This window comes from Tachyglossus aculeatus, chromosome 6 (assembly GCF_015852505.1).
Source record: "Tachyglossus aculeatus isolate mTacAcu1 chromosome 6, mTacAcu1.pri, whole genome shotgun sequence".
NCBI classification, from domain to species: domain Eukaryota; kingdom Metazoa; phylum Chordata; class Mammalia; order Monotremata; family Tachyglossidae; genus Tachyglossus; species Tachyglossus aculeatus.
The window spans coordinates 16434463-16453599 of NC_052071.1; the positions used below are offsets into that span (position 1 = coordinate 16434463).

At 48.0% G+C, this 19137-nt stretch overlaps 1 protein-coding gene across 1 annotated transcript in view; it reads right to left on the reverse strand.

Annotated features, from left to right (window-relative positions):
• The window catches only part of GAB3 (GRB2 associated binding protein 3), a 46842-nt gene extending 37264 nt beyond the window's left edge, over positions 1-9578 (reverse strand). Inside the window, exons 1-2 of the mRNA XM_038747702.1 lie at positions 9510-9578; positions 3029-3332 (exon numbers count right to left, since the gene is read on the reverse strand). Of these exons, the coding sequence (XP_038603630.1) occupies positions 3029-3332; positions 9510-9578 (373 nt within the window). The remainder of the gene's footprint in view (positions 1-3028; positions 3333-9509) is intronic.
• Between the last annotated feature and the right edge of the window lie 9559 nt (positions 9579-19137).

Consider the following 19137-nt stretch of genomic DNA (forward strand, 5'->3'; position numbering starts at 1 on the left):
AATAGGGCAGACACGAGATCATCAGGTCCGGTACAGTCCTGGACCAACCTGGAACTCACTGCCTAAGAGGGGAAGCAGATATTTCATCCCCATTTTACATATGAGGAAACTGAGGCCCAGAGACGTGAAATGACCGGCCTGCGGTCACACAGCAGGCAAGTGGCAGAGCCGGGACTGGAACCCAGGACCTCGCTCTGTCCATTAAGCCAGGCTGCCGGTACCTTGGCCTCGATGTACCACAGACTCTAGGATTTGTGCCCCGTGACTGCACACCTTCGCCGCTACCCCACCTCCCTCCTCCTTCTCGAGCACGGGGTTCGGGTTCTTAGAGCTCAGGCTCGGAACTTGGTCAACAGAGGGTGAGACGAGGGCAAGGGCTATTTCCTCCCTGGCACTACTACACCGTCTCGTCTCCGCTGACATCCCAGCTCACCCTCATCCCCGGAGCTCAGACAGCTGAACAGGAGGGCGACGAGACGGAAGGGCCTTTGACGTGGGCAGGCTCGATGACCACACACACTTGGAGTCTCCGACTTTTAGGAACCATGAGGAAACGGAGTCTGACCGACCCCCAGTGGAGCCCCCACAGCACCCGGCTTGGAGATCGACAGGGCACAGTGGTCCTCGAGTTACCCAAATTCCCCCGACACGGCCAAATTCCGGGAGTTGGTTTTGGCCAGAGTCAGGGGATGGGGAGGAGGAAGAGCATGGTGTCTGGGGCCCAGTAGTCGGTTGGGAAAAGGGCTGAGTCCGGAAGCTCCAAAGTGCCCAGGGGTGACCGTGCTATCGGCTGACATGACTTCCATCTCCCACCAAAGGTTCCCGTTTTGCTCTTTCCCCGGTCAGGGATTGCGAGAAGGAGGCCTATGTTTAAAATAACTTGCCTCAAAGGGAAAGCACTAAAAAACGTTCCCGCCCCTGCCCAGTAAAGCAAGACTTAGACAAAAAGGGTTGGGGAGAGGGGATTGTTCCACCTAGGGAAGAGAGGACTGAGGGCCTTCTGATTAGCCTCGGTGACCAAAACGGGTTGGGACTGGACTTTCGCTGCCTTCCGAAGCCCCACTGGTCAATCAATCAATCAATCAATCGTATTTATTGAGCGCTTACTATGTGCAGAGCACTGTACTAAGCACTTGGGAAGTACAAATTGGCAACACATAGAGACAGTCCCTACCCAACAGTGGGCTCACAGTCTAAAAGGGGGAGACAGAGAACAAAACCAAACATACCAACAAAATAAAATAAATAGGATAGAAATGTACAAGTAAAATAAATAAATAAATAAATAAATAGAGTAATAAATATGGTCCCGCTTAGTGGACAAGCTGGACTCTGAACTTGGTGTTTTGTGGCGTTTTATACCTATCACCTTACTCAGTGTGTCTGTCGCCAAACCATTCCCCACCCGATTCTTCGGTTGAGAGTCCCTTAGGGTTCAGGGACCGGGTCTGATTCTCACTTGTGTTTTTTTCCCCGTGCCCTCAGGTCAGAACTCTGCCCACAGCGGGCATGTAATAAATAATAATAACTGTGGTATTTGTTAAGGGCTTACTGTGTGTCAACCACTGTTCTAAGCAATGGGGAATCAGGTCAGATACAGTACCTGACCTAGTACTACTAGAATTACGAAGAATAATGATAATAATTACGATACTTGTTAATCGCTTACCTTGAAGTTCTGGGGTAGACACAAGTTAATCGGGTAGGACACAGTCCCAGTTTTACAGAGGAGAAAACAGAGCCACAAGGCAGTGAAATGACTTGCCACTGTCACCCAACAGACAAGGGATCGAGCTGGGATCACAACCGAGGGCCTCAGACTCCCGGGCCGCTGCTTTCCATCAGGCCACACTGCTATCCTATTTCTGCCACTTCTCTGTTGTGTGGCCTTGGGCAAGTCACATCACTTCTATGTGCTTCAGTTACCTCTTCTGTAAAATGGGAGATGAGACTGTGAGCCCCACGTGGGATAGGAACTGTGTCCAACTCGATCGGCTTGCATCTTCACCAGCGCTTAGAACAGTGCCTGGCACATAGTAAGCACTTTACAAATACCATAATTATCATGATTATTATTATTCTCTACCATGAGGTGGCCACTTCACAGGGGGCGAGGGCCCCCACAGTTTTGGCCCCTGTGGGGTGACGCCACCACCTTTCTCCCCAGAGCTTTTTGGGCGGGAAGGTAGCCAGAAGGGGGAGAGAGGTGTAGCCAAGATGGCCATTCGATTTGGTGTTCACCAGCGAGAGGCCGTGGGCCCTGCCCTGGGGTCTGCGAGACTCTCATTCTCCCCGGGGTCATGGCACATTGAGGCTCCTGGCATGGGAGAAGGTGATCTGAACACCACCAGGCTCCTTGGCAGAAAGCAGTGGAGCTGAAAGCGAGTCAGTCGGTCGGAAGCCCATGTGTGTGGGCTGCTGCCTGGGAGGGGATCAGGCCTTGGTAGAAGCACAGGGCAGCTGAGCAAGATATTGCTTCTGCCACGGAGGAAAGGGAGAGGTACTGGTCAGCAGCATCTCCTTCTTACTCGAGGAGCGACTTGGCTTAGTGGATAGAGCACGGGCCTGGGTTCTAATCCCGGCTCCGCCACATGTCTGCTGTGTGACCTCGGGCAAGTCATTTCACTTCTCTGGGTCTCACTTACTTCATCTGTAAAATGGGGATTAAGTTCGTGAGTCCCACGTGGGACAGGGACTGTGTTCAATCTGATTGACTTGTATCGCCCAGTGCTTAAAACAGGGCTGGCACATAGTAACCACTTAAAAAGTGCCATACTTATTAACAAGGACCATAATTATTACTCCTTCTACCTCTCCTCTTCCCTCTCCCTTCCTTCCCATAAGTTCACAGCCCACCCCATCCTGAAAATGTGAAGTGAGACATGTACTCCCAGCTGAAGGGTTACTAGAGTTTGCAGGGCCTCTAAGGGAGACTGTCCCCGAAAGGGGCAAGGTGGTAAGTGGGAATCTGCTGGGGGGCTGGAATAGGAAGCAGGCCCCGGGCCTCCCCCGACCCCCCGCTGCCTACCCGTGCCGTCGTCCAAGTGTCCGAAGTTACAGATGTGACTGATGTGGCGCACCCACGTCTGCATCTCCTCCTCCGTCTTGGCCACCAGGTAGAACGTGCGGTAGGCCGTCTTGACGATGAACACAAAGTTGTTCTGGAATTCCTTCCGGATGAAGCTGGGCCCGGCGTGCTTCTGCACCTGGCATTCATTCAGGTCGATGACCCGGATGGGCTTCTTGGAGTGGTTGTTCCGGTAGTATTCCAGGACGTCCGGGTTCCCGCTCATCCGTCCCCGGCGCAGCACGAACCAGCGCTTCCGCCAGGCCTGTTGGGAGACGGGGCAACGAGTTAGGTGGGGGGAAATCGATCGGGCCCACCACCAGATCTCCTGGGGAACTCTGAGTCGTCTCTTCTCTCTGTGCTTCTATTATCCAAGACTTCCAACACGAAAGCTTAAATCATTATCTTTGAGTTTATGGCAATTATTTAGCACTTCTCTTTTTTTTTTAAATGGTATTTGTTAAACGCTTACTATGTGTCAGACACTGTACTGAGAACTGGGATGGTACAAGCTAATTAGGTTGGACACATTCCACGTCCTACATGGGGCACACAGCTTCAGTCCCCATTTTACAGATGAGGGAGTAGAGGCCCAGAGAAGTGAAGTGACTTGTCCAGGGTCACACGACAGACAAGTGGCGGAGGCAAGATTAGAACCCAATCCCTCTGCCTCCCATGCCCGTGCTCTATCCACTAGCCCACGCTGCCTCCTCTTTATGGTCTTGCCTCCACATCGACTCGGAATGATGGCGTTTTGGGGGGATTTCTCCCACCTCTTAATAAACGACTCACCAGAGCAATATAGACCCCAAATGCTACTATGGTGCTTGACACATCTGTCGAGCTTGCAATGAAGACAATAGAAAACCGAGACAAACAGTGATTCCTGGGGATCTGGAAGCCAACCGACTAATGGGCTATTCTCCTAGCTCTGGCTATACAGATGGGTAAGTCAGAGACGTGACAGTTGCCTTTTTTATATATGGAGACGCTGTGCTCGGAGACACTGAACAGCCCGGGGTCGCCTGCGCTTCAAGGACAAAATGAGAATCTGAACTCAGCTACCGACTTCTTGCCCTTGGGGTTATTGCTGATGAAGAGTGGAAAACAACTTACAGAGCAGGAATGAATTTCCTATTCAGATGAGCAGATGGTAACAACCGAGCCTGTGCTACTCCCAATCCTCAATCAACTTTACATTTAAGCACTCCATTTGGCAGAGTTTTAGAGCTGACCTCAGGCTGGGACTCTCTCTCGCTTCAGATGAGACAGGCCATCGCTCTCCTCACCTTCAGCCCTCCAAAAATCACATCTCCTCCGAGAGGCCTTCCCTGATTAAGGCCTTAATTTCCCCTACCCACCCACCCCTCTGTGTCACCTATATACCTTGGCCGTGCACCTCTTATGTACTTTGATACTCACCCCAGCCCCAGAGCACTTATATATTTATCCTTATCTCTATTTCCCCTAACTGTAATTTATTTTAATGTCTATCTCCCCCGGGAGACTGTAAGCTTCTTGTGGGCAAGGATTTCAACTCAATTAACCCAAGCGCATAGTTGCGGTACTTGGCACATAGTAAGCACTCAATAAATACCACTGATGGATGGACTGATTAATTCCCATTTTGCCCCAGGTCAATTCCCTTCATTCCATGGAAAATTAATTTGTCCATTTGTCCGGTGCTTCCCAACTTCTAAGGTTGGGTGGGGGCTTGGCCGGTGGGAGCTAGGTGTTGGAGGGGGCTGCCACCATTTTTGCATTTCACCATACTTGCTAGAAGGAGATAGTAAAATAAAAAATGGCAGCCCCAGGAGAATTAGTTGGGAAGAACTGAACCCGTCAATGATTTACTGAGCTTCCTCTGAGAATAGAGTTGTGTATTTGGTGTGGGGTGAGTTAATAATACTAATGATAACAATAATTATGGTATTTGCTAAATGTCTATGTACCAAGGAGAGTTTTGAGCGCATGGATAGCTATAAATATACAGCTATAATTATATATAAATATATTATACATATATATATATAATTACATATTTATCCATTCATATATAGATACAAAGATAGATAGATAGCTATACGGAGAAGAAGCATGGCTCAGTGGCTCATTATTTTGTTAATATGTTTGGTTTTGTTCTTGTCTCCCCCTTCTAGACTGTGAGCCCACTGTTGGGTAGGGACTGTCTCTGTTGCCAACTTGTACTTCCCAAGCGCTTAGGACAGTGCTCTGCACACAGTAAGCGCTCAATAAATACGATTGATTGATTGATTGATTGATCATGGGCTTGGGAGTCAGAGGTCATGGGTTCAAATGCCGGCTCCGCCAACTGTCAGCTGTGTGACTTTGGGCAAGTCACAACTTCTCGGTGCCTCAGTTACCTCATCTGTAAAATGGGGATTAAAAACTGTGAGCCCCCCGTGGGACAACCTAATCACCTTGTAACCTCCTCAGCACTTAGAACAGTGCTTTGCACATAGTAAGCGCTTTAACAAATACTATCATTATAAATAACTTCACTCCTCTGGGCCTCAGTTACCACATCTGTAAAATGGGGATTCAGAGTGTGAGCTCCCCATGGAACAGGGACTGGGTCCAACCCGATTAACTTTTATCTACCCCAATGTTTAGAACAGTGCTTGGCACATATTTGGCACATATTCTTGTCTATTTGACTCTTGGAGGACAGGGGTTCTGGCTGTTTTGTGGCAGATTTCTCAGAAACGTAGTTCAGGAGTGATTTTCCCCTGTGGGCACCCCATAAATACTTGTAGGCCTACTGGCTTTTTTCTTTTTTTAAACAGTATTTGTTAAGCGCTTATTATGTGCCAAGCACTGTTAGTTTACAAACCCTTGGTAGTGTAGATGGCATCTGAAAAAAAAAAAAAAGCCAGGTAGTTCTCCCTAGAAAACATTTATTTCAGGGCCAGAGAAGAAAAGACATTTTGCTTTCATCATGTTGATGTTTTCCTGGGAATGATGAGAGTTAGTAATACGGAGTTGCCCTTGTCAAGGTATCCCCTTTAAAGTCACCCTTTAGCTTCAACAAAAACCAAAGGAGTCAACATGTACCCAAACTACTCACGGGCCTGGGAGCTTCCTTAAATGCCCGGCCCCTATAGTAGGACAGGTGAGAGGTTTCTGGCTTTGTGTGAAAGGAGAGACCTTGAACTTTCATAACCCAACATAGAAGATGAAAAAAAAAAAAGCACGTCACTTTTCTAAACAAATGCTGCATTCTTGGGGAATGTGTAATTAATTCTTGAAGTTTGCATTACCAGCTTTGGTGGGGGGGTAAGGGGGAGGAGAGGGGAAATCCAAAACAAAGGATGCAATACAGAATGTTCCAATACTCATTATCGCCCAAAGAAATAGGGCCAAAATATCTTGGAGCCTTTTTTTTTTTTTATATCAAACTACCGTGTGGAGGAATCCAAAATAAAAGCCATCCCTAAAGATGAACGACAAAGCTGTCCCGCGGAGGTGGGTGGGCCAAACTCCTGAAGTGGATTTTCTCAGGTCTGCTAGGGCACCGGGAGAAGAAAGGATCTGTATCCGGACACCAATTACTACTGAAAACAAGCAACCCGGATGAAAAGGGGCAAGAAACAGAGAGGATCATCATCAATCGTATTTATTGAGCGCTTACTGTGTGCACAGCACTGTACTAAGCGCTTCTCTGTTTAGCTCTCCCAGGGAGGCTGCCGTAGAGGGTTTGAACCCAGTAAGCAGCGTGGCCCAGTAGAAAAAGCCCGGGCCTGGGAGCCGGAGGACCCTGGTTCTAATCCCTCGCCCAAGGTCACACAGCACACAGCGGCGGAGCCAGGATTAGAACTCAGGTCCTTCTGACGCCCAGGCCCGTGCTCTATCCACTAGGCCAAGCTGCTTCTCACCATGGCCATCCAACTGGACTGTAAACCCTTCAAGGTCAGGGAATGGGTGTCCTCTTTCTGCCCCAATTAGTGATTCATTCCTTCATGTGGACATTGAGCAAGTGAGTGTTACATGCCAAGCACTGTGGAATACACTAAGATGATCACATCAAACACAGTCCCTGTCCCATACAGTCTAAGACTGTAAGCTCGTTGTGGGCAGGGAATGTGTGTTTATTGTTGCATTATACTCTCCCAAGCGCTTAGTACAGTGCTCTGCATGCAGTAAGCACTCTGTAAATATGGCTGAATGAATAAGAGGGAGGGAGAATGTATTATTTTACAGATTTTAAAAAACTGTACTTGTTAAATGCTTACAATAGAGAAGCATAATGGATAGAGCATGGGCCTGGGAGTGATGAGGTCATGGGTTCTAATCCCAGCTCTGCCACTTGTCTGCTGGGTGACCTTGGGCAAGCCACTTCACTTCTCTGGGCCTCAGTTACCTCATCTGTAAAGTGGGGATTGAGACTGTGAGACCCATGTGGGGCGGGGACCATGCCCAACCCGATTTGCTTGTGTCCACCCCAGTGCTTACTACAGTGCCTGGAACATAGTAAGCGCTTAATAAATATCATAATAATGATTATTATTATTCATGTGTCAAACACCGTTTAAGTGCTGGGGTGGATACAAGTCAATCAGGCTGGACACAGACTCTGTCCCACAGGGGCACGAAGTCTAAGTGGGAAGGCGAACAGAACTGAGGCCCAGAGAAGTGAAGCGACTTGTCCAGGGTCACACAGCAGAAAAGCGGCAGAGCCGAGAACAGAACCCAGCTCCTGTGACTCCTAGGCCCGTCTTCTATCCTTTAAGCCACGCTGCTGATTCACGCAGACCTCAGCTCCTTTCCATACCGGAATCTCAGTTTGGTTTTTTTTTTTCCTTTTAGGATCCAAAGCCGGTGTAATTAATTTGGATTGGGCTGGGAAGAGAAAAGGGAGAGCAGCTGAAATGAACGCCGCCCGCATCGGTCACTGTCCTCATGGTGAACTGTATGCTGAGGGGTAAGAGGAGGAAGTGCAATAGACAGGGAGACTCCTGCGAGTCATCTTCCTCTCCTCCTCTGCGCTTCTCTGCAGACCTTGCCACTCTCTCTGACTGTGGTCCCTTCCCAGAAATCAAAAGCAAACATAAGATACAGGAGGAGAAAGCTAGAGAGCCAGAGGACGGGACGGAGAGTCACACTTTCCACTGAGAGAAGAAGCCATGATTTCAAGAGCAGGCGATCAATCATTCAACCTTCTGTGGGGCAGATACCACCCGACTACATAAAAATACTAAGATTGTGGCTTTTCTTTCTCATGCTTTTCACTGCAGCAGACCTGCTTTTCATTTTCTCTTGCTTTTCACTGCAGCAGACCTGTTGATCTTGGGAGGCCTGGCTTTCCTTTCTGGGGGATGAGCAGGGCTTTGTCCAAGAAAGTCATCCCTTCCCCACCACCCAAGCCCCCTCTCCACCACCCAGAGACCACCAACTCTTAAATCTAGGCTTTGTTTACAAAGGCGTCACAAATCAGGAGGGTTAATGCATAATAGAACATAGAATGATTGATCCATATTAAGCGCTTAACAAATGCAACGGTAATAGCAACAGTGAGTGCTTCACTAATACAGTAATGATAATGATAAATGTGGTATTTGTGAAGTGCTTATGCCATGTGTCGTGCTAAGCGCTGTTCTAAGGTAAGGGTAGATACAACCCTCCACCTCCTCAAGACTGAGAGCTCGTTGTGGGCAGGGAAGGTCACTATTTATTGTTATATTGCACTTTCCCAAGAGCTTAGTGCAGTGCTCTGTACACAGTAAGTGCTCAATAAATACAACTGAACGAATGAATCAATACAAAATAATCAGATTGGACCCCATCCCTACCACGCAGGGGGGCTTCCAGGCTAAGCAGGGGGGAGAACGGGTAGTGGATCTCCATTTTACAGATGAGGAAACTGAGGCACAGAAATGTTGAATGACTTGCCTGTGGTCACATGGCTGGCAAGTAGTCGTGCAGGGATCAGAACTCAAAGAAGCCAGCTGAACTCTATTCAACTTGGTCTGAAACCTTTCTTTCAAGGGTTAAATCCACTCCCTCCCTCCCATCACCCCCACCGCTCTCACATCTCCATCCCAAGTGCCATTAAAATCTTTATTTCTGTTATCTAAGGGTGGTTTCTGAAGCCTCTGGGGCTCAGAAGTTCAGCTTGACATGACACTGAATTATTCATGAAGAAGTGAACTCTGGTTTGATTAATTAAAGTAGCTACGTTGAGCTGAAAGCAAAGTAAACTCCGAGGATTAAGTCTACCCAAGGACTCGGTCTCTCCGGTGCGCAAGTCTTCCTAGAGGCCCAGCTGAGGCCAAAACCAACATTCCCCTAATCCCCCTCTCTCTTCTCCATCCCCTCCCGGGATTACACTTTCCTTTCGGACTCTGAAAAGCAAATAGAAAGACCTGAAATGAAGCAAAACAATATGGGGCCGTGGTTCTTTCTCGCCGCTCCCAGCCCCGACCTTCAAAACGACAACAGAGGCGAGTCCGTAGATGTACCCGAACGGCTCTTTCCGGCCATAAACGATCATCCCTTGACAATTCTTGCATTTCGGAGTTTATCTTCCTGTGTGACTGCCAGCAGCACTAGACCCCTGATCTCCACCAGGCTGGGCAACCTCCTCCCTGGGCTCTGGCCACTTGGGCAGCACTTTTGGATGATAATCAAACTACAATCAATCAATCAATCGTATTTATTGAGCGCTTATTGTGTGCAACAATCAATCAATCAATCAATCGTATTTATTGAGCGCTTACTGTGTGCAGAGCACTGTACTAAGCGCTTAGGAAGTACAAGTTGGCAACATATAGAGACAGTCCCTACCCAACAGTGGGCTCACAGTCTAAAAGTCTAAAAATTATTACTACTAATAATAATTGCAGTATGATATGATAATGGTACTTATTACGTGCTTAATATGTGCCAAACGCTCTTCGAAGAGCTGGGGATGATACAAGTGAATGAGGTTGGACACAGTCCCTATCCCACATGGGGCGCACACTCTTATCCCCATTTTACAGATGAGGTAACGGAGGCCCAGAGAAAGGAAGTGACTCGCCCAAGGTCACACAGCAGAGATGTGAGAGAGCAAGAATGAGAACCAGGTCCTTCTGATTCCCAGGCCTGTGCTCTATCCACTACTGCTTCCTCTAAAGGGTTGGGTTATGGCGAGACCAAACCACCCCTCTTTGGCAAATTATCCCAAATGCCAGTCTACTCCTCTGGGGACCAAATCAATCAATCAATCAATCGTATTTATTGAGCGCTTACTGTGTGCAGAGCACTGTACTAAGCGCTTGGGAAGTACAAATTGGCAACACATAGAGACAGTCCCTACCCAACAGTGGGCTCACAGTCTAAAAGACTGTGGTCTAAAAGACCAAAGCCGCATCACTCTAGTCCATACTAATCGGCCTGGGGAGAAGCTCACGCAGCCAGCTCACAACCACTCAGGACCTCTTCCTCTAGACCGCAAGCTCGTCGAAGGCAAGGAATGTGCCCACCATCTCGGTTCCACACTGTACTCTCCCAAGCACTTAACCTTGCACACAGTAAGCGCTCAATAAATACAACCGACCGATCGTTTGATTGACTGGATAATCCGGGCTGCAGATTAGCCAGGCCCTCAGGCTTCTCCTCTTCAGCGTGGCTCAGTGGCAAGAGCGCCGGCTTGGGAGTCAGAGGTTGTGGGTTCTAATCCTGACTCCGCCGCTTGTCTGCTGTGTGACCTTGGGCAAGTCACTAAACTTCTCTGGGCCTCAGTTCCCTCATCTGTAAAATGGGGATTAAGACTGTGAGCCCCATGTGGGACAACCTGATAACCTTGCATCTATCCCAGCGCTTAGAACAGTGCTTGGCACATAGTAAGCACTTAACAAATACCACCATTATTATTCCTTTCCAACACCACCTGAGGCTCTACCAGAGTGGCTCCCCTTTGAAGAGCAGAGCGTGACAAGGACAGGCCCATCTCCTCCAAGAGGCCTTCCCTGACTAAGCCCTCATTTCCTCTTCTCCCACTCAATCAATCGTATTTATTGAGCGCTTACTGTGTGCTGTGCACTGTACTAAGCGCTTGGGAAGTACAAATTGGCAACATATAGAGGCAGTCCCTACCCACTCCTTTCTGCATCGCTCTGAACTGCTCCCTTTATTCACCTTTTCCCCTCAGTCTCACAGTGTGAGGGGCTGGGTTGTAGCAGGAGGGAAGAGAGGTGAAGTAGGAGGGGGCGAGGTGGCGTCGGCTCTAAGGAGGAGTTTCCGTGGATGGGCAACTGTGGGAGGTTCTTGACGCTCACCTGAGGGACTGAAAAACATCCTTTCCCTGAGCGGTGGTATTCCAGGGTTTAGGAATATCTGGGACTCATTCTGAGGGAGTAAGGCTGGGGTGGGGGGGTTTGCATAATAATAATAATAATGATAATGATGATGGCATTTGTTAAGCGCTTGCTATGTGCCAAGCACTGTTCTATGCACTGGGGGGAGGATACAAGGTCATCAGCTTGTCCCATGGGGGGCTCACAGTCTTAATCCCTATTTTACAGATGAGGGGACTGAGGCCCAGAGAAGTGAAGTGACTTGCCCAAAGTCACACAGCTGACAAGTGGCAGAGCCGGGATTAGAACCCATGACCTCTGACTCCCAAGCCCGGGCTCTTTCCACCGAGCCACGCTGCTTCTCTAAGAGGAGCATAAGAGGTGTTTGACTGGATTACGGTTGACCCTGGACACCTCTATTTGACCTACCTCCACCTAGTTGAAAGAGTTGTTTAATGATGTAGTAATGAGCCACATCCTCCGATTGGTTCTTGCCGACAGAGCATGCGATCATCATCAATCGAGTTTATTGAGCGCTTACTGTGTGCAGAGCACTGTACTAAGTGCTTGGGAAGTACAAGTTGGCAATACAAGAAGTACAATACAAGAAGTTGGAAGTACAAGATCGACATGGCAATGTCTGCTCCACCCTGGCATGGTGTCCACCCCCTAATCTGCTCCCGACCCCTGGAACTTCTGAGGAACAACCTTGTCCCCAGAAAGCTGAAGCATCAACCAACTAATCCGTGGTACTTGTTGAGTGGCGGAGCAGCGTGGCTTAGTGGACAGAGCATGGGTCTGAGAGTTAGAAATCAATCAATCAATCAATCAATCATATTTATTGAGCGCTTACTATGTGCAGAGCACTGTACTAAGCGCTTGGGAAGTACAAATTGGCAACACATAGAGACAGTCCCTACCCAACAGTGGGCTCACAGTCTAAAAGGGGGAGACAGAGAACAGAACCAAACACACCAACAAAATAAAATAAATAGGATAGAAATGTACAAGTAAAATAAATAAATAAATAGAGTAATAAATATGTACAACCATATATACATATATACAGGTGCTGTGGGGAAGGGAAGGAGGTAAGATGGGGTCCTGGGTCCTAATCCTGGCTCTCCCATGTGTCTGCTGTGTGGCCTTGGGAAAGTCACTTCACTTCTCTGGGCCTCAGTTACCTCACCTGTAAACTGGGGATTCAGTGCGTTAGCCCCATGTGGGACAGGCACTGTGTCCAATCTGTCCAATCTTTTAGACTGTGAGCCCACTGTTGGGTAGGGACTGTCTCTATATGTTGCCAATTTGTACTTCCCAAGTGCTTAGTACAGTGCTCGGCACATAGTAAGCGCTCAATAAATACGATTGATGATGGTGATGATTAACTTGTACCTAACCCAGTGCTCACCTGGAGAGTTTCCAGTCCTCTACCAGTCTCAGCTACGGGAGGGAGAGTCAAACGCAGGCCTGTCCACTCCATTCCTAGCTTGGCCAGTGGCTAACCAGCGGCAGGCAATCTGCTACATTGATGTCTATCTACTTGTTTTGTTGTCTGTCTCCCCCTTCTAGACTGTGAGCCTGTTGTTGGATAGGGATTGTCTCTGTTGCCGAACTGTACTTTCCAAGCGCTTAATACAATATTGAGCACACAGTAAGTCCTCAATAAATAAGACTGAATGAATACAAGTCAAAACTCCCCTGTGCCGGGCAGCAGAGGCATGGGAGAGAGTCAAGGGCGGAGATTCAGGTTTACTGAGCGGAGGGAGGCAAGGGTACACTGCTTCCAGATTTTTACCAAGAAAACTCTATGGATACATTACCAGAACGATTGCAGGTGGAGGTGGGGAGTTTTGGGAGAGATGCGTCCATGGCATCGCTACAGATCAAAGGCGACTCGACAGCATAAGACAACAACACAACAACAACCCCAGTGCTTACAATAGTGCTTGGCACATTGTAAGCACTTAACAAATACCATTATTATATTATTAGTAGTAGTATTATTTAGTGTTTACTCTGTGCAGAGCACTGCGCTGAACACTTGGGAGAGGACTACAGAATAATCACTACCCTCACCCTCAAGGAGCCTTCAGTCTGGTTCCAAAGGGATGAGTGTCCAACATGACTAGCTTGTATCTACCGCAGCGCTTAGAACAGTGCCTGGCACATAGTAAGCTCTTAACAAATACCATGGTCATTATTATTATTAATATGAGAGCAAAATTTCTGGGCCCATTTCCACACACCTGCTTAGCGCAGAGTAGCCCTCAGTAGGCACTACTGACACTCTGGACTGTAAGTTCGTGGGCAGGGAATGTGTCTTTTTATTGTTGTATTGTACTCTGCCAGGCACTTAGTAAAGTGCTCTGCACACAGTAAACGTTCAATATGAATGAATGAATTAATAGGTCCTATCCTCACACCCGGCTTTCCCACGGACGCAGTCATTTGGGAACCTCCAGGGACATGAATTCCTGCCAATTTCATTCCCTCGAGGTATGAGGATGCTGCTATAAGAGGCGATGACCTCTGCACACAAACCAGGTCACCGACAACTCACTTGGGTTCCTCAGAGTCTGGCCCTTTCTCTCTATATTATTCTTCTCATTATCAGCATTACTATTATTATATTTGTTAAGTGCTTACGATGCGGCAAGCACTGTTCTAAGCGCTGGGGTAGACACAAGGTTGGACACAGTCCCTGTCCCAAATGGGGCTTGAGGTCTAGACAGAAGGGGGAACAGGTATTTTATGCCCATTTTACAGTTGAGGGAACTGACACAGAGAAGTTAAGTGACTTCCCCAAGGTGGCAGAGCAGACAGGTGGCCGGATCAGAATCAGAATCGAGGTTCTCTGACTCCCGAGCCTGAGCGCTTTCCACTGGGCCACGCGGCTTCTCCTTTTCCTCATGAATACAACCAAACTGGACTCCTGCCTCTGCAGATGTTACGCTTTTTTCCTCATGAGTTCCCCGGGATTCCTGGCTCCTTTTTGGCTGGGGACGATGAAGATCGTCTTCCAGCGTGGGGGCAAGGTGTGAAGATCCTTCTGAGGTATTACTAAACTGGATGGGGTAGGGAGGGGGAACGGGAGGAGGGTCTGGGACGGAGGCCCAGAAAAGCGGACAATCAGGGAACGCAACGAGAGGGAACTGGGGCTGGCGCGTTGCCCCAGCAGGAACACGCCAGGCCTGTGAGCAGCCAGAAGGTGTGCCGAGATAACACGGAAAGGAAGCTGCCTAGGCCAAGAGTTGGGTCATCAGAAAGCCGAGACGATGAAATGATATGCAAAAGAGGCGGAATGGGTTGGAGCATTACCATAATTTCACCCTTATACCGTGCACAAGGCCCTGGGACAAGCTGATGCTGCTCACAGTGCATCTTTTCTCCAGGCCCGAGGTCAGACTTACAGTAGCTCTGTGGGCCCGCTGTTGGGTGGGGACCGTCTCTATATGTTGCCAACTTGTACTTCCCAAGTGCTTAGTACAGTGCTCTGCACACAGTAAGTGCTCAATAAATACGATTGAACGAATGAAGGAAAGGTGGCTAGGAGCAGTGTTCCGCTCAATCAGAACTACTGGGAGAGAAGCCTGCAAAAGCTCTACATTTGGTGTACACACATTAACATGGACAGAAGCTTGTCCTGGCCCCCCTCCCACCCAATAATAATAATAATAATAATGTTGGTATTTGTTAAGCGCTTACTGTGTGCCAGGCACTGTTCTAAGCGCTGGGGTAGATACAAGGTAATCAGGTTGTCCCACGTGGGGCTCACAGTCTTCCTCCCCACTTTACAGATGAGGGAACTGAGGCCCAGAGAAGTTAAATAGCTTGCCCAAGGTCACACAGCTGACAAGTGGCAGAGCAGGGATTAGAACTCATGACCTCTGGCTCCCAAGCCCATGCTCTTTCCCTTGAGCCACACTGCTTCTCTACACACACACCCACAAATATTTGGTCAAGTGTTTTCTTTCCTAAGGCTAACTCAAAACCAGACTAGTTCACCTTTACGAAGGAATGATTCCCCTAGGCTGGAAGCTTGTCGTGGGCAAGAAACGCATCTAACAACTCTGATCTTTTGTACTGTGAGCCCCACGTGGGACAGGGATTGTGTCCAACCTGATTAGCTTGTATCTACCCCAGTGCTTAGAATAGTGCTTGACACACAGTAAGCGCTTTACAAGTACCATCATCATCATCATTATTATTACTGCCCTCCCAAGCACTTAGTACAGTGCTGTGCAGATGGTAAGCGCTCAATAAATATGATCGATTGCTTCTAGCAACTGTATTGTATTACACTCTCCCAAGTGCTTAGTACAGTGCTCTGCACACACACTAAGCAATCAGAATCACTGACTGATTGACTGGTATGCCATTTGCCACACCAGCTCCACTGGTAGGAAGGTACTGCTGTTGCATGAAAGATAAGGAGGATGGGTGCCGTGGAACTCTGTGAAATCTGGTTTTCAAGGACTGCTACAGCTAAGGAAGATTTTTCTTTTTGTGCCATTTGTTATGTGCTTACTACGTGCCGGGCACTGTACTAAGGACTGAGGTAGATACAAGACTGTCAGATTGGACACAGTCTCTGTCCCTCATGGGGTTCACACTCTTTTCCCCCATTTTACAGACGAGGCATAGAGAAGCAGAGGCATAGATGAAGCTTGCCCAAGGTCACACAAGTAGCAGGGCCGGGATTAGAACCCTGATCCTTCTGACTCCAAGGCCCAGGCTATATCTATATAGACTCTCAAAAGCTCATCCAATCTCCACCTTTCAGCCGCCGAACTCTTGCCCACATCTTAACTCTGGCCTGGAATACCCTCCCTCATCAAATCTGATAGACTATGACTCTCTCCCCCTTCAAAGTCTTATTGAAGGCCCATAATAATAATAATAATAATAATAATAATAATAATAATAATGGCATTTGTTAAGCGCTTACTATGTGCAAAGCACTGTTCTAAGCGCTGGGGTGGACACTAGGTGATCAGGTTATGGGGCTCACAGTCTTAATCCCCATTTTACAGATGAGGTAATTGAGGCACAGAGAAGTTAAGTGACTTGCCCACTGACAAGTGGCAGAGCTGGGATTAGAACTCATGACCTCTGGCTCCCAAGCCCAGGCTCTTTCCACTTAGCCACGCTGCTTCCTTTCCTCTTCTTCCACTCCCTTCTGCATCACCCTGACATGCTCCCTCTATTCATCCACCCCCACCAAGCCCCACAGCACTTATGTACATATCTAATGTATTTATTTCTATTACTGTCCCCCATCTTACCTCCTTCCCTTCCCCACAGCACCTATATATATATATGTATCTATGTCTGTACATATTTATTACTCTATTTTTATTTTTTATTTATTTTACTTGTACATATCTATTCTATTTATTTTATTTTGTTAGTATGTTTGGTTTTGTTCTCTGTCTACCCCTTCTAGACTGTGAGCCCACTGTTGGGTAGGGACTGTCTCTATATGTTGCCAATTTGTACTTCCCAAGCGCTTAGTACAGTGCTCTGCACACAGTAAGCGCTCAATAAATACGATTGATGATGATGATGATGATGATAATGTGTCTCCCCCTCTAGACTGTACGCTCCTTGTGGGTGGGGAATGTCTCCGTTTATTGTTGTACTGTACTCTCCCAAGTGCTTAGCACAGTACTCTGCATACGGTAAGCACTCAATAAATAATTCAGTTAAATAATAATTCAGTCAATCAATTCAGTTAAACTGAAATTGAATCTCAGAATGAAATCACCTGGAGGGTCATGGGGAAAATTGGAGTCAATCTGTTGGGTAGGGACCGTCTCTATATATTGACAACTTGTACTTCCCAGGCACTTAGTACAGTGCTCTGCACACAGGAAGAGCTCAATAAATATGATTGAATGAATATGCCTTAACTCTCTGCCGATTTCCTCAGCTCTAGTGGACTGTACCCCTGAAGCGGACTTGCATTTGACTTCCAAATTCCTTCCCATGCCTCCGGGGTCATCCCTGTCCCAGATCTCCTGAACCGAAAGCACAGAGGGAAAGGGAGAGTGCCGCCCCAACCAGAAGAAAGGTGAGGGGGTCGCTTAAGGGGGCATCGAAGGGGCCGACGATGGCCGTGCCATGGCGGAAAGCGCTGCCTGTCTCAGAATGCCCGCAGGCCCAGAGCTCACAGTGAACACTGCTGCTGTGTGTCTCTGGGTAGGAGTTGTTGCCTCATAATAATAATAATAATGATGGCATTTATTAAGTGCTTACTACGTGCAAAGCACTGTTCTAAGCGCTGGGGTAGATACAAGGCAATCAGGTTGTCCCACGAGGGGCTCACAGCCTTCATCCCCATTTTACAGATAAGGGAACTGAGGCCCAGAGAAGTGAAGTGACTTGCCCAAAGTCACACAGCTGACAAGTGGCGGAGCCAGGATTTGAACCCACGGCCTCTGACTCCAAAGCTCGTGCTCTTTCCACTGAGCCATGCTGCTGCCTCATGCTGGGGAACTCCAATATGCTGCAACTGGGCACAATTAATGTCTTAAAGTTTCTGGCCCATGCTGCTTCCCGATATTAATCAATCAATCAATCAATGGTACTTATCGAGCGCTTGCTATGTGCAGAGCCCTGGACAAAGCATTTAGGAGAGTACAGGCAGCATGGCATAATGGATAGAGCACAGGCCTGGGAGTCTGAGGTCATGGGTTCTAATTCCTGCTTTGCCACTTGTGTGCTGTGTGACCTTGGACAATCACCTCACTTCTCTGGGCCTCAGCTGCCTCATCTGGAAAATGGGGATTGAGACCGTGAGCCCCATGTGGGATAGGCACTATGGCCAACCTGATAATCTACCCCAGTGCTTAGAACAGTGCTTGGCACATAATAAGCACTTAACAAATACCATAATTATAATTATTTTATTATTATTATTATACAACAGAATTACCACACATTCCCTGCCCACAATAATAGCTTCTGGCCTATTATTCGCCTGAGTGGCAAGGGCTGTGGACCAGGAATCAGAAAGCCCTAATTTGAGTCAATCACTACACGGTATTTATTGAGCACTTACTGTGTGCAGAACGCTATTCATTCATTCATTCAATCGTATTTATTGAGCACTTACTGTGTGCAGAACGCTATTCATTCATTCATTCAATCATATTTATTGAGCGCTTACTGTGTGCAGAGCACTGTACTAAGCACTTGGGAAGTACAAGTTGGCAACATATAGAGATGGTCCCTACCCAACAGCGGGCTCACAGTCTAGAAGCTATACTCAACACTTGGAAGAGTATAATTATTATAGCTGGTAGACCCAACCCCTGCCCACATGGAGCTTACAGTCTAAGGGGGGAGACAGATAGACATTAAAATAACTTGCAAATGGGGAAACGTGCGAATTTCTTGACACGGATGGACGGACGGAAATGCTGTGGGGTGGGGGTGAATATCAAAGCGACCCAGAAGGGTGGGGTGAATGGGGGAAGTGAGGGGGAAGTGAGAGCTTAGAATGGCCTCCTGGAGATTTTTTTTTAGTAAGGCTTTGAAGGTAAGGAGAGCAGTTGTCTGTTGGATAGCAAAGGGGAGGGCGTTGGAAGAGGTTAGCAGTGAGAGGAGGAGGAGACGGAGGTCCAGTGAGTAGGATGGCGTTAAAGGAGCCAAGTGTGCGGGCTGGGTTGGAGCAGGAGACTAATGAGGTTGAGGTGGGTGGGGGCAAGGGGACTGACTGCCTTAAAGCCAATGGTGAGGAGTTTCTGTTCCAGTGGAGGGGCCCCT